The 14,299-nt window shown below is 42.4% G+C and overlaps 1 protein-coding gene across 1 annotated transcript in view; it reads left to right on the top strand.

The window, feature by feature from the left end:
* DICER1 (dicer 1, ribonuclease III) overlaps positions 1–14,299 on the top strand; it is a gene marked incomplete in the record, with an annotated part of 1,877,097 nt that overhangs the window by 1,578,535 nt on the left and 284,263 nt on the right. The window contains 1 exon segment of the mRNA XM_044074618.1: positions 2,318–2,473. Coding sequence (XP_043930553.1) covers positions 2,318–2,473 — 156 coding nt within the window.

Raw genomic sequence — 14,299 nt, forward strand, 5'->3', positions numbered from 1 at the left:
GTAATGACTGCAACAGTGAAACATGAAGAACATAGCACAGTTGTGTACACTTACCATAAATGAAGATGTTCAAGTGTATTCACTGTTGCAGTCCGGGTTACCCACCCGCCATCCCTCTTTTCTATAACTTCTCTTTCCTTCACTATATTCTAAAGCCTTTGTGGTGTATTTGCATTTGGATGAAGGTAAAGTTTATGTTGCTAAAAGTGCATTTATATATATTGCTGTTTATTTATATATACATATATATATTTTTGCTCCCCATTAGGGGGGCACCTGACATCTGGGGCAAGAAAAACTGAATAAAATGGCGTTGGATGCATGTTTTATACCGCTGACGTCATGGAAGAGGAGACAGTAACCGATACAGGACCCAAGACTGTTATTCAGGCCGACTGAGTGCAACCTCTGCCAGCAGATTACCCAAATGTAATGACTGCAACAGTGAATACACTCGAACATCTTCATTTATGGTAAGTGTACACAACTGTAGTTTTTTCTTCCCTTAGTAACAGTTTATCTAATAATTCAGTGAGTTTATCCATCGTTGGGAGTAAAAGAATGACTAACATAGCTTGTATAATTTTTTTCCAAATCGATGCCTTCTACAAACATGCACCAGAAAGTAAATTTGCAGTACAAAAGCACTTGAGAGAAGCTTTATCCTTAGACACTGTAAACTGCAGACTACAAACATAAAAAAAAATCCAAACTGGAAACATTTTCAGCAGAATCCTTCTGTTGCTTGCTGCTTAGTCATTTTCTACCCTTCAAATTCCACAGATCCCTTTTCTATGAAAAGGGCAAAAATCCACAAAGCATTAGAGGGCCAGGCACAAAATAATATGTAAAAACAATGCAAATTACCCAACGGACAAACAGACCACTGTGTAGCGCAATATTAAGTAAACCAACAGTAAACGGAAGACTCACAGTGGAACAAAGCACAATTCTCCCTCTCATGTACAAATGACTCCGCAAAGTAAAAATGAACAAACAGGTTTATTATGGTTAGCGCTTTCACCACTAAGTGGCTTCTTCAGACCATAGACACAAGACAATAAAATGCATTTCATTAATATTTAAAAACATGTCCACAGGTGCTCGTAGTCATCCCTACACTCCCATCTCCAACTTCAAACGCTTTCAAAGAGCGTTATGACATATCTGCATACACCACCACACATCTTAAAGCAGTATAAGACATATTTTTAAAAATATAGCATTTATATTTACACTATGCACTAATTTTATAAATAATACAACTACTCACTAAAATATATAATAACTCACCCCCTTAAAATAACAGGTCTAACCCCATTAAGCTGTTCAATATATTATTATACATGTTCAACTTGTTCAGTGTCTAAATGTGTAGTAAGGTTGTCATTTATACATCTTAGCTACATACACTTTATGGTCATGCCTTGTAGATTAATGCGAGTATAATATGCTATTTGATGCTTTGCTGAATTTGTGCACCGAATAATGAGGCAACATAAAGATCTGTTGCCTTAGAATGGTGGAACACTTTATTATGGCAATGTTTTATATGTGCAAATGCTTTATTACTGCACCAGAGTGATGGAATATTTCATTCTTGCAAAGTTTTATTTGTGCAAATGCTTTATTTTTGCAAATAACTATATTGCATGTGGAAGTGATGGACAGCTGCTATACGATATATGATTGTTCAAATATTGCAGTTTGTGGTTATTTGCATTTAGACACTGAACAAGTTGAACATGTATAATAATATATTGAACAGCTTAATGGGGTTAGACCTGTTATTTTAAGGGGATGAATTATTATATATTTTAGTGAGTAGTTGTATTATTTATAAAATTAATGCATAGCTAGTGTAAATATAAATGCTATATTTTTAAAAATATGTGCTATACTGCTTTAAGACATGCCGTGGTGTACATAGATACGTCACCATGCTCTTTGAAAGCGTTTGAATTTGGAGATGGGAGTGTTGGGATGAGTATTGATGAAATGCATTTTATTGTCTTGTCTGTTGTCTGAAGAAGCCACTTAGTGGTGAAAGCGATAACCATAATAAAGCCGTTTGTTCTTTTTACTTTGTGGAGTCGTTTGTACATGAGAGAGGGAATTGTGTTTCGTTCCACTGTGATTCTTCTGTTTACTGTTGGTTTACAAAAGAATATGTATTTTTAACTTTTCCCCTAGTATGTTAATAATTTTCCTAGCATTTTCACTCACTGCACAGGCAGAACTCCCTGCTTTCAGTTGTGACACAATGCCTGAAAGTAATTTAAATTATTTGTATGTGATTCTCTCTTTCTCTGTTTAGGTGAGCAACTGTAACCTCTATCGCCTTGGGAAGAAGAAGGGCTTACCAAGTCGAATGGTTGTTTCCATATTTGATCCACCTGTAAACTGGCTGCCGCCAGGATATGTAGTAAATCAAGATAAAAGTAGCGCTGACAAGTGGGAGAGAGAAGACATGGTAAGTATGGACATTGTCATTACTGCTGATCATGTGACCATTCTGAGGCTTTTGATCACTGCGATAGCTAAGCTCATTCCTGATTATTATGCAGTTAATATTCTGTTTACACAGAATGTTCTAGAAGACATGGGTTGTGAGGCCTGCCCATGTTTTGTAGCGCACAGTGTTACTAGTTGCTGGTACGCTTGTGAGCATTGTGGCAGTTAAGATTTAAACAAACAAGGTTTCCATTCACTCCTTACTTTTTATTTCTTTATTATTCGTGTTTGATCTTTTTTTTTTTATTTACATTTAACTGTATGTGTACATAACATAACCTTAATTCATTTAGTGTGTAATATTATAGTATCACATTTTAATTGATTTAAATTATAGGATATGTTTTCCTCTGTCCCTTCCATAATAATTGGTCACTGCCCAGCAAGACTACCCTCACTAACATAATATAAATAAATAAATGTAGGCCAGTAGGAATAGTAGAGACAGCAAGTATTCCATGCATTTCTGTTCACATTGGAAGTTTCATCTCGTTCACCACTAGGACTTAGTCTGCTCAGCAACTAAAGCATTTCCCCCCTCCCTTTATAGCCGTAATCCTAAGTGCCTAAAGACCCTTCTCTGGATGTTTAGCTGCATATTGAATTCAGTTCACACCAATCAACAGACCCATACTTAAGATCCCATTTTGTAGGTACATTGCTTACAGACTACTTGCTGGTCAGTTTCTTCCATATTTGTTTCTTGCATTTTATGGAGTATTTTTTCAAGGTTAACTGTCGTTTTAGCAGCTAGAATCCCTTCCCTTCTCATTTTGCCACCATTTTGTAGTTGCATTGCTACTTGCTTTTTTGTGTAATCTCAGTTATGGATAAGAAAGCAGATTTGCCTTCCTTTAAGAGGTGTAAGTGTGGAGCAGAGCTTCCACATTAGGATAAATGTTTGCTCTATTAAATGTTTAGAGTAAGAAAGTTTTTCAGTGGGTTGTGGTGTTTGTGCCGTTTGGAATTAGAAAACTTTCATGGTACTACTTCTCTGCTGTTTCCTGATGTTCATTGTGTTACCCTGCTGCAGTCATCACACTTGGGTTATCCTGCCGTCAGGCGGTCCCGCAGTCGGCCAGAATTCCAAAGTCTTGGTCCGGCGTCGGTTGCTGTCGCTTCTTCCCTGATGTCAGTGCGCCAGGGGTATATAAGAGGCATCCGGCGCAATTTTCTTCAGTCTTTCTTGCCACGTGGTGCCCGAAGCAGAAGCAGATCGCAAGTGCCGGTCGGCCGACACCTGAGATTTTTTAATCGAATTTCAGTCTGAAGTCTTCAAAAGCTAAGTACCCCGTTGGGGAACCTTTTCTTGCCTCAGTCTGATGTCAGAAAAAGTTAACAATTGTATTTCTTGTGGGAAGCAAATACCTCATAAGGACTTTCATTCTTTATACCTTGCCTAGGCCTAGACCACGACGTCACTGGTTGTCGGTTTTGTGCTAGGTTCAATAAGCGAACTATTAAGTGACGTTTTGATTTCGCTCGACACTACTTCGGTAGGAATTTCAATTATACTATGCCGTCGGAGCAACCGACTACTGGCGTGCATAAAAAACGCAAAGATAAGGACAGGCATCCTAGATCCAAGCCAGACTCCGAGGCCTCGGCTGGCCCGGTCTCCGGTTCTCCAGTTTTCAGCAAGGCGCCTACGCAGCCCCTGACGACTGCAGATTTGGAACCCCAGACCGCTTTAGATGTTCTAGCAGAGAGTACTAGGCCGACACAGCCTTTTCCTTTAGGCCCTACCGACAACATTGCAGACTGAGAAGCCAGTGCTTTGGAAACGCCTTCGGCTTCAGAAGGTGTCTTCAGACCGACAACTCTCACTATAAAATCTTATACTAAGCTCAAGACTCCTTTACAGCCTAGAAAGGCTGTTCAGTCCCCAGTTCAAGGCCCCATGCCTAAGAAACAGATGCTTAAAATGGCTGAAGATTTGATTACTCTGATAAGGGGCTCTCAACCCCCCCCCCCCCAGACAAAAGGCCAAGGCAAGAAGAGGAGTATACCTCTTCTGATCAAGTTTCTATTTCCTCACACTCCTCTGAGGAGCAGGATTACACTTTCCTCCCTTATGAAGAATCTGATGCTGAAGACTCCATTCCCTCAGCATCTCCCCCTGAAGATTACTCCTTCGGGGAAACCCTTCATACCATGAGGGAACACTTCCATTGGGAAGGTCAGGACTACTCTGACTCAAAGAAAAGACTCCGAGAGTTTCTTTTACTTCCCCAGCACAGACCACTTGCTATCCCTCCAGTTTTAGACATTGTGGATGATGTTTACTTGGAATCTAGTCTAAATCCAGACTCTCTGCCCCCTGCTCCAGCCAAACCAGACAGATATTATAGAGTACCCGACTCTCACAAATTCCTTTATAAAAGCCCAGTTGCTGATCCAGAGAAATCTCTCAAGGTCCTAAAGGGGCTAAGGCTTCTATGGCTAAAAATCCCGTGCCCTCTGAAAGGGACTCCCGAGCACTAGATAGGTGGGGGAAGAAGGTTTACACCTCGGCTACTCTGGCTATGAGAGCACTAAATTGTCAATTTCACATGCTGAAATTTCAGCAATTCCTAATGTCTCAATTAAAGCAAAAGATGAGCACACACTCCCAGCAGTCTGAATTCAAGGAAATGCAGGATCTGCTGCACGCAGCTGAACAGGTGGGAAAACACACTTTACAATGTGGATTTGATTCTCTGGAAGCTTCATGCAGAGCAGCTGTTACTGGGTCTGTCATACGTAGACATGCTTGGTTGAAGGAACAAACCCTGCCTGATCATGTTAAAGCAAAATTGCTAGATGCACCTTTACAGCAGGATGTCTTATTTGGAGTTAAGGCAGAGGAGGTTTTAAAGAAAATGGAGGATAAGGCAAAATCTATGCAGACAGTCAAAGATTTCTTATAGGTACAACCCCCTCGCTTCAGCAGAAATTGGCCAACAAAAAATTGGTCCTTTCCAGCTTCTGACAAACCACAGAGGGGCAAATACAGACAACCAAGGGGCAGAGGTCAAGCACAAACCCCTTACAAACCTCGTCAATGGAGCACTGCAACACAAAGTGCAGGAGAAGACAGGCCCCAAACTAATAGGAGACAGACACAATGACTTAACACTCAATCTGCCAAGAAAAACTCTCTTGGCTGCTCCCTTGGGAGGAAAATTAGCACTTTTTGCAGACAACTGGCGCATAATCACGAAGGACAAATGGGTCCTAAACATTATCTCACAAGGATACAGATTCCATTTCCACACTTTGCCAAGGAGAAAAGCAATGCCAAACCTGCCACCAAATCAATGGGCAGAGGCACAAAAACAAATTGCAGCTCTCATGGACATGAGAGCCATTCAACTGGTATCTACACAGGAACAAGGACAAGGATTTTACTCAAGGCTCTTTCTAGTCCCCAGAAAGGATAATGCATGGAGACCTATTCTGGACCTTTCAATTCTAAATACCTACTTGCAAGTTCCAAAATTCAAGATGCTAACAATACAGCAGCTTCTTCCCATGTTGGGCAAGAAGGCTTGGACCTCAAGGAGGCATACCTGCATGTCCCTATCAGACAAAATTGCAGAAGATACCTCTGTTTCATTGCAGGTTCAACCCATTACCAATTCTCTGCACTGTCCTTTGGCTTATCTACTGCGCCCAGGGTCTTCACAAAATGCCTGGCACCAGTAATTGCATACTGCAGACAAAGAGGAATTAAAATATACCCATACCTGGACAACTGTCTCATCCAAGCAGAAAGCAAGGACATTCTCTTACAACTTCTGGCATTTGTCAAACACCTTCTAAGTTGCCTAGGGTACACAGTAAACGAAAAGAAATCAAAACTAGTGCCCTCACAGACCATGACATTCCTGGGTGCCAGCTTGAATACAACGGCCCAGATGGCTTATCTCACGCCAGAAAAGCAACTGCAACTAACTCAATACTTCAAAATAATGGCAACAAAGACCCAACCCCCTGCAAGAAAAATTCTGCAGGCCTTGGGCTTCATGGCATCTTGCATACTACTAATACCATTTGTAAAACTGCATATGAGGAAATTACAATGGTACCTGAAAAGCGTATGGACTCAACACAGCCACAGCTTGGAAACAATGATACATCTCATTCCCTGCCTACAACAGGAGTTTCTATGGTGGTCACAGGCATGTCACCTCAACAAGGGTCAGCCTTTCACCATACCCCCAGCCAGGCAAACTATGACAACAGATGCATCGGACTATGCCTGGGGGGCACAAATGGCAGGACAGTGCATTCAAGGTAAATGGACTACGGATCAAAGAGATCTGCACATCAATCAAAAAGAAATGCTAGCTGTACAGAATGCACTGACAGCCTTCAAGGACCTTTTACATCCAGGACAATTCATAATAAGGACAGACAATACCACAGTAATGTGGTACATAAACAAGCAAGGGGGTACACACTCCTACCCTCTATGCAGGCAAGCAATGACCTTGTGGAACACAGCATTGACTTACCAAGTTCAATTACAAGCTCAATTCCTGCCAGGAAAAAAGAACACATTGGCAGACGACCTAAGCAGGAACATCATGGATCCTCACGAGTGGAAACTGGATCCGCAGGTATTTGCAATGATAACTCAAAAATGGGGACTCCCAGACATAGACCTCTTTGCCAGCCCCCAAAACTACCAGATATCGAAATTCTGCACAAGGGTATTCCACCCTCAAGCTTGGAAAGTGGACGCACTCTCATTCACTTGGCAAAGGTTGACAGTATATGCCTACCCTCCACTGCCCCTTCTACCAAAGGTGCTGCTGAAAGTCAGATTAGAAAGGCCACAAATGATTCTCATTGCACCAGACTGGCCACGCCAGCATTGGTATCCAATCCTAAGGAACATGGCCCACGGTCCGCCATGGATTTTACCACAGATTCCTCACCTGCTCACCCAGTGAAGCAATCAGATTCTACACAACCAGCTCAAGACTTTAAACCTGGCCGCATGGCAAATTACCTGAACAACCGGCCAACACCTCTTCCCAAAGCTGTTATGGATGTCATTCTGGAGGCCAGGAGGCCCAGCACCAGGAAAACCTATTCAGACAAATGGAAAAGATTCTGTGCCTGGAACCAGGCTAAAGGCCAAAATCCACTTGATCCCAGCATTGCTCAGATTCTGCAATACCTATCTGAGATGTTGCACAAAGGACTTTCCTTTTCATCTATTAAGATCCACGCCTCAGCAATTTCAGCTCATTACAACACAGATCCTCCCTTATTCTCACATCCACTCCTAAAACAGTACCTCAGAGGGGCTAAGAACACAAGACCGCCAAGGAGAGCACCAACACCTACTTGGGATCTCAACTTTGTCCTGGAAAAGCTTACACTGCCACCCTTTGAACCAGCTTTTTCAGCTGATTTAAAATTTCTTTCATGGAAAACTGCCCTGCTACTAGCAATAACCTCAGCAAGAAGAGTCTCAGAGCTGCAGGCACTAATGGCAGTAGAGCCTTTCCTTATTTTTCACCAAGACAGAGTCTCTCTACGAACTAACCCTTCCTTTATGCCAAAGGTGGTATCCAGTGCGGCCCTAAACCAAACCATTCATTTGCCCACTTTTTTCCCTAATCCACAGAACAAAGGAGAAAGACTCCTGCATTCTTTGGACATTCACAGGCAACTACGTTACTACTTGGATAAGACTAAGGCTTTCAGAAAAACTGACCTGTTCTTTGTAGCCTATGCAACAGGATCACAAGGAAAGGCTATTTCAAAACAGACCATTTCTAAACGGATAGGGCATTGCATACGTTTCTGCTACACGCATCATGGGAAACCAGTACCTGCTAACATTAGATCACACTCCACCAGGGTTACAGCCACATCAGCAGCCTTTCTCAGGGGATTGCCAACCAAGGATATTCTGGAAGCTGCAACTTGGAGTTCAGTGCACACCTTTACCAAGCACTACCACTTACCTTTATATTCTAAGACTGGAGCTGGTTTTACCACTGCAGTGTTGCAGGGCCTACTAGCTTCCTCTAACCCTGTTTAACTCCACCTCCCTTCCTTAGCTTTGGGATTCAACCCGTGTGTGATGACTGCAGCAGGGAAACACGATGAACATAGTACAGTTTTGTTCCTACCATAAATGTAGATGTTCGAGTGTTCACCCTGCTGCAGTCCATGTTACCCTCCCTCCATCCCCTCTTGACTAGCTCAACTTCCCTTTTACTTCTTTATCCTATACAACCTCTGTGGTGTATTTGCTTGTAACTAAAGGTTTTGTATTATTTGTATCTAGCTATTTATTTATATATATATATATTTTTTTTTTTTTTTTTTGCCTACCTATTGGGGGCACCTGACGTCTGGGGCAAGAAACGACTGAAGAAAATGGTGTTGGATGCCTCTTATATACCCCTGGCACACTGACGTCAGGGAAGAAGCGACAGCAACCGACGTCGGACCAAGACTTTGGAATTCTGGCCGACTGCGGGACCGCCTGATGGCAGGATAACCCAAGTGTGATTACTGCAGCAGGAGGGTGAACACTCAAACATCTACATTTATGGTAGGTACAAAACTGTACTTTCTAGTGGTTCCACTGAAACTTCACTGATTCAGATAAAGAAAGTTTGGAGGTAAGTAAGGAGGAAGTTCGGAGGTAAGTAATGGTGCTGCTACTTGTTGAGATTGCAACTTTCAAGAGAAAACACACAGAAGATGTAGCCTCCTTGAAAATAGCCCCCCCCCACCTCACACGTCATAGTTACGCAATTTGAAAGCTTGTTTTGTTAGGTTGGTAGTTTATATTATTTACATATGAATATTTGAAAGCATTGCAGTTTGTATGCAACCAGGCTTAGTCTGCAGTTTGATCATACAGTAATCAGTTCTCTACCCTGACAAACCAAATGCAAATAAAATAAGTAATTTTTTCTGTACTGTGTACCCCCCCCCACCCACACACACACACACACACACATCATCAGTGTGTACAGAGCACAGAGTTCGAGTTGGGTGGGATGAATTATCTACTCATGCTGTGTTTCACCACCCCCCACATCATCAGTGTGTATGGGGCAAGGAGCTTGAGCTGGGTAGGAGGAGTTATCAACTCATGCTGTGTTTCACCCCCCCATCATCAGTGTGTATTGGGTAAGGAGCTCAAGCTGGGTAGAAGGAGTCATCTACTCATGCTATGTTTCATCCCCCCCACATCATCGGTGTGTATGGGGTAAGAAGCTCAAGCTGGGTAGGCGGAGTTATCTACTCGCACTGTGTTTCACCCCCACACACACACACACACACACACACGTCATCAGTGTGTATGGGGTAAGGAGCTCAAGCTGGGTAGGAGGAGTTATCTACTCATGCCATATTTCATTCCCGAGAATGTGATGTGCCCTTCGTAACGCGCAGCAGATGTCTTTCATGGTATCTGCCCTCACCCAACGGTAATATTGGAAGCTTGGGAGCACCTTCCCTGCCAACCTCTCCAGGCCTGTGTCCTGACACTTCCTCGCCAGAGACCTTATGAGCCCTATTTCCATTGAGGTATCTATTGACCTGTTGTCATTAATGTTAATGGCTTGAATGTTATCCCGCCACTCTCAGAAGCCACCCTCAGTTTTCAAACTAATCTACTAGTGCCGTCTACGACCATGGTCCCGTGAGGCCATATATTCTGTATTTGCAGTTGGTGTTTCAGTGGTAGATTTCAGCTGGGGATTGGACAGCTGCTTTGACCTTGGGAGCTGGGATCAGCACCTTAATCCCAAGTATGGGACCAACCATTTTGGCCTAGAGGTGTCCACCATCGATTCATCAGAGTCTGCAACTTCACTGGGTTTTAGGGCCTTTGCTGATTCAGGCATTTATTTTGCAAGCTTCAGACATTAACCCAGAGATCGTCATATGCTGTTATTTCCATTATGCACCCACCTTCTGGCCAGTACAGAGTTGTCAGGGGCCTTTGGAGGGGGTCATTATGGTGTCCCCGTGCTTGGTCCTACCTCACTTTGGGTATTCTCTCAACACCCAGTGGGCAAAGCTAAATACTCATGGTTCATCACTAGTTCTGTCTCACTAACTCTTCCAACAATAGTAAGTGTGATTGTATGAATTCTGCATTAATGGAGCCTTATTCTTTAGACCAAAACTAAAAGTTGAACCAGAAAGCAAGAGAGTGAAGGCAGCATGCTAAGGCTGGTGTAATTTTTCAGCTTGCTCAGTGTACATTTCACAGAGTAAACAGAGCCTGTCAGTTGTGGTTTAGGCACTCTGAATAGTTTAATTTTTTAGCTTTTGGTAAGGACCACAGAAGATGCAATGGCTTCCAATAACTGTTATCCATCCAGGGAGGAACTTTTCCGCAGAATGAGAAGGGATGCCACAATCTTCCTTCTGGAGGGCAACAGTATGACCCATGAGGCTTCACCTGGCTGCTTCCCTCTTAGATAGTCAGGGGCAGTTTGTCCTGTCGTCTTTCTGTAGAGCTAGAACTGGTTTCAGCTGTGCAGTCTTGCAGGGCCTCCTAGCTTTGCCCTGTATTCATACCTCCCATCCTATAGTTTTGGGAATCCACACAACAAGCTGTTACTACAACACGAAACATGATGGACGTAGAACAGTTTTGTCTACTTACCATAATGTAGATGTTTGAAAGTCTTCACTGTTGCAGTAGTCCCCCCCCCCCCCACGTCTCAGCTATGGGTTGGGGGTGCTTTGAAGACTAGAGTTCCAGTCCTTTTTGGGAGAGATCAAGAAAGACCTGAGAAAATGGCACCAGCCAACAACCTGATATTAGAGGGGGCAGTGTCCACAATGCCTGGAGGTGAGGGAAAACGTCTTTGGTTTTTGGGCCAGCCAAGGGTTTCCACAGCAGGAAATCCTGTTGACTTGTTACTGCAACAGTGAAGACAGTGTAACATCTACATTTGTGGTAAGTAGGCACAGCTGTACTTTATGGTTTTTCAAGGACAGTTCCTTACACCCTTTGGAAAGAACAATGAAGATTAACTTAATTCTTTTTTTCAGTCTGACAGACACTGGTTTGAATGTAGGTATTGTTTTTATGAGACACTGTAATACTTAAGAAATTTTCACAAATAAGGTATAAGGTAATGCCTGATTTGTGATGATTTTACTCTGAGTCCTAATGACTGACTATTGCAGAATGTTAACAGCCCCTGTTATCATTCCTGAGGTCTATGGTTTAGCACTAGTATTTTATTCATGACAACAGAGTAGTTACTTTCGCATAAGGTAACATTCTACTTAGAGTGGTAGAAACCATAAACTTGATAGCCAGCAAGGCTGGTAAAAGTAAACTTGATAGTCAGTAAGGCTTTAAATGTTCAGACAGTTTTAACAGCATAACAAAACTTTTTCCAGTTTTGTTGTTCTTGAACCCTAGACTAACATCACATTTTCTTCTCTCTCTCTCTCTGTATCTTTCTCTCTTTCTATATATATATATGTGTGTGTGTGTGTGTGTGTGTGTGTGTGTGTGTATGTATATATTTATTTCTATGTTAGCTAAACCATAGCCTTTGTAATGAATTAACTGTACACAATGTCCGTACTTTCAGACACTGTGTCTTATTCTTTTTAGTGTCTGTCTCTCATCATTATGAACTGAACTTTATTGCTAATTCATATTTTCTGTGAATGAAAACGTACCTCACAAAGATTGCTTGCTTACAGAATAACAAGTTATAGCTTCTTGTTCCTTCTTAGGATTTAATTAATCTCCTTACACATCTCTTGTTTTGAGGTTTATTGTCTAAATGTCAGAGCAGTCTCTCTTAGTGTTATCTTCTCTGCTAAATAACCACTAACTCTAATGTAACATACGATATTTTGATTGAAGGGGAAACAAACACTATGCAGTCAGTTAATGATCTTTTTGCTCCAGAATATATCAGAAGTTGTCTAAGTAAAGGCTGTCCTTTAGGCCTTAACATGAGAAGACTAAACTACAAAAAGTTAAGAAAGGCCACTATAGAAAAATGGTAGGCTGACCAGAGAAGTCTGGAGAGCTTCAGGGCCATGACACTCACAGGGAGTAGCTGTGACTTTGTAGAGCTGTCCCTTCCCCCAAAGTCCCACCTTCCCTAGTCCTATCTGTGCAGCCTTCCCCCCCACACATTTTTTACCACCTACAAGGATAGGAGGTAGAGCTGGCCTTCTTGTGAAACAGTAGGAGGCCATCACACGATACTGCTGAGCTCTGCAGGGTTACAGGTTACATTTCCAGGGGTAAAACTTTCTAGTCATCCTTGGAGCCAGTACTGTTGGTCCTAATGGACATCAGCAATTCAAATGGCATCTGAAATACTTGTTCCAGGGATCTAAACCTCTTCTGCAGTACCAGCAGAACAGTCAGAAGGGATATAGGTGTATCTCACAGAGCGGATACCAGTGCCATGTAACAGATTCCCCATCAACATAAAACAAAGTTCATCCCTGTCTGTATTCAAGTGCATCTTGGATCTATGAATGAGTAAGAGAAAATTTAATCTAATACTGTTCCCTGTGCTACTAATGGGCAGTTGCAGCTCCTAAATGCTTTATTCCATGCATGGATCCCCTTAAATTATCTGTAGTTTGATCCCAGTTGTTCTCACAAGGGGAAGTGTATTATCATCCATGGGATGGGTAAGGACAGTCCAACACCAAGCAGGATAGGTTAATTCAAGCACTAAAAGGGGAACATGATAGTCTTAAAATGGTCTGCAAGAGCAGCTAGCCAGTACTTGCCTATGAACTTATTCCACCTGTTCCCCAAAGACCACCAGCATCTGATGTCTCACAGAGAGAAAGTCTACTAACCCTGGGAAGTTATAGAGAAGGTTTCAGAAAAAGAGAGGACTTGGTTACCCCAGACTGTTTATATTCCCAAGACGTTAATTTGGAGGTGCATTTTAGACCTTTCCAAACAGCAGAATTTTCTAAGAGTCCAAGAATATAAAATCCTAATGTAGCAGAGACCTCTCCCCTTTCTTCTCCCTAAAGCCTACATGGTGGTGATGGATGTAAAGGATGCATATCTATGCATCCCTGTAGTGAAGGTGAACAGGCAGTTTGAGATTCAGAGCAGGAGATTTCCTTAACCAGTTTACGTTCTTACTTTCAATTTGTCTGTTTCATTTAGAGTGTCTGGGTCTAGCAGTTTTTTCAGGACAAAGGGTTTTGACATGCCTGGCTGACTGGTCATCCAGGCTACATCTCTAGAGGTGATTCTGGAGGCTGTACAAGCCGCTGTTAACTTTTTCCACTCCTTGGACTATCTCTGTGTTCCAAAGGCCCCCTCTCTGGACCACAAGACAAGTTTTGTGTCTAGGGGCACTGTTAGATGCAGAGAATCAGAAAGCATTCTTTCAGAGGACACAATATTTTGTCTGTCAGTATTTCAGGAAGCTCTCCAACTCCATTCACTTTCCTGCTAGGGTAGTTTCTCAGACTTATGGAATACATGGTCTCCTGTGTATTGATGGTCCCCCTGGTAAGACTTGGCAAGAGTACATAGCAGTGGTATTTGAGAAACAGGTGATACCAGCATGCCAAAACTTTGCAGTGCTCCATCCCACTGTTACTGCACCTCAAGAAAAAAACTCTTAGTAGATCGAACAAGTCTCCCTAAAGTAGTAAAAATGTTGCAAATCCAAAAAGACAATACCACAGTGATGTGATGTTTCAGCAAGCAGTGTGTGTGTGTGTGTGTGTGTGTGTGTGGGGGGGGGGGTTCATTCATATGTACCATCCAAAATATTAATGAAGACATGGGGGT

The sequence above is a fragment of the Protopterus annectens genome, chromosome 6.part0 (genome assembly GCF_019279795.1).
Source record: "Protopterus annectens isolate FY-2018-M chromosome 6.part0, PAN1.0, whole genome shotgun sequence".
In the NCBI taxonomy this organism is placed as follows: domain Eukaryota; kingdom Metazoa; phylum Chordata; order Ceratodontiformes; family Protopteridae; genus Protopterus; species Protopterus annectens.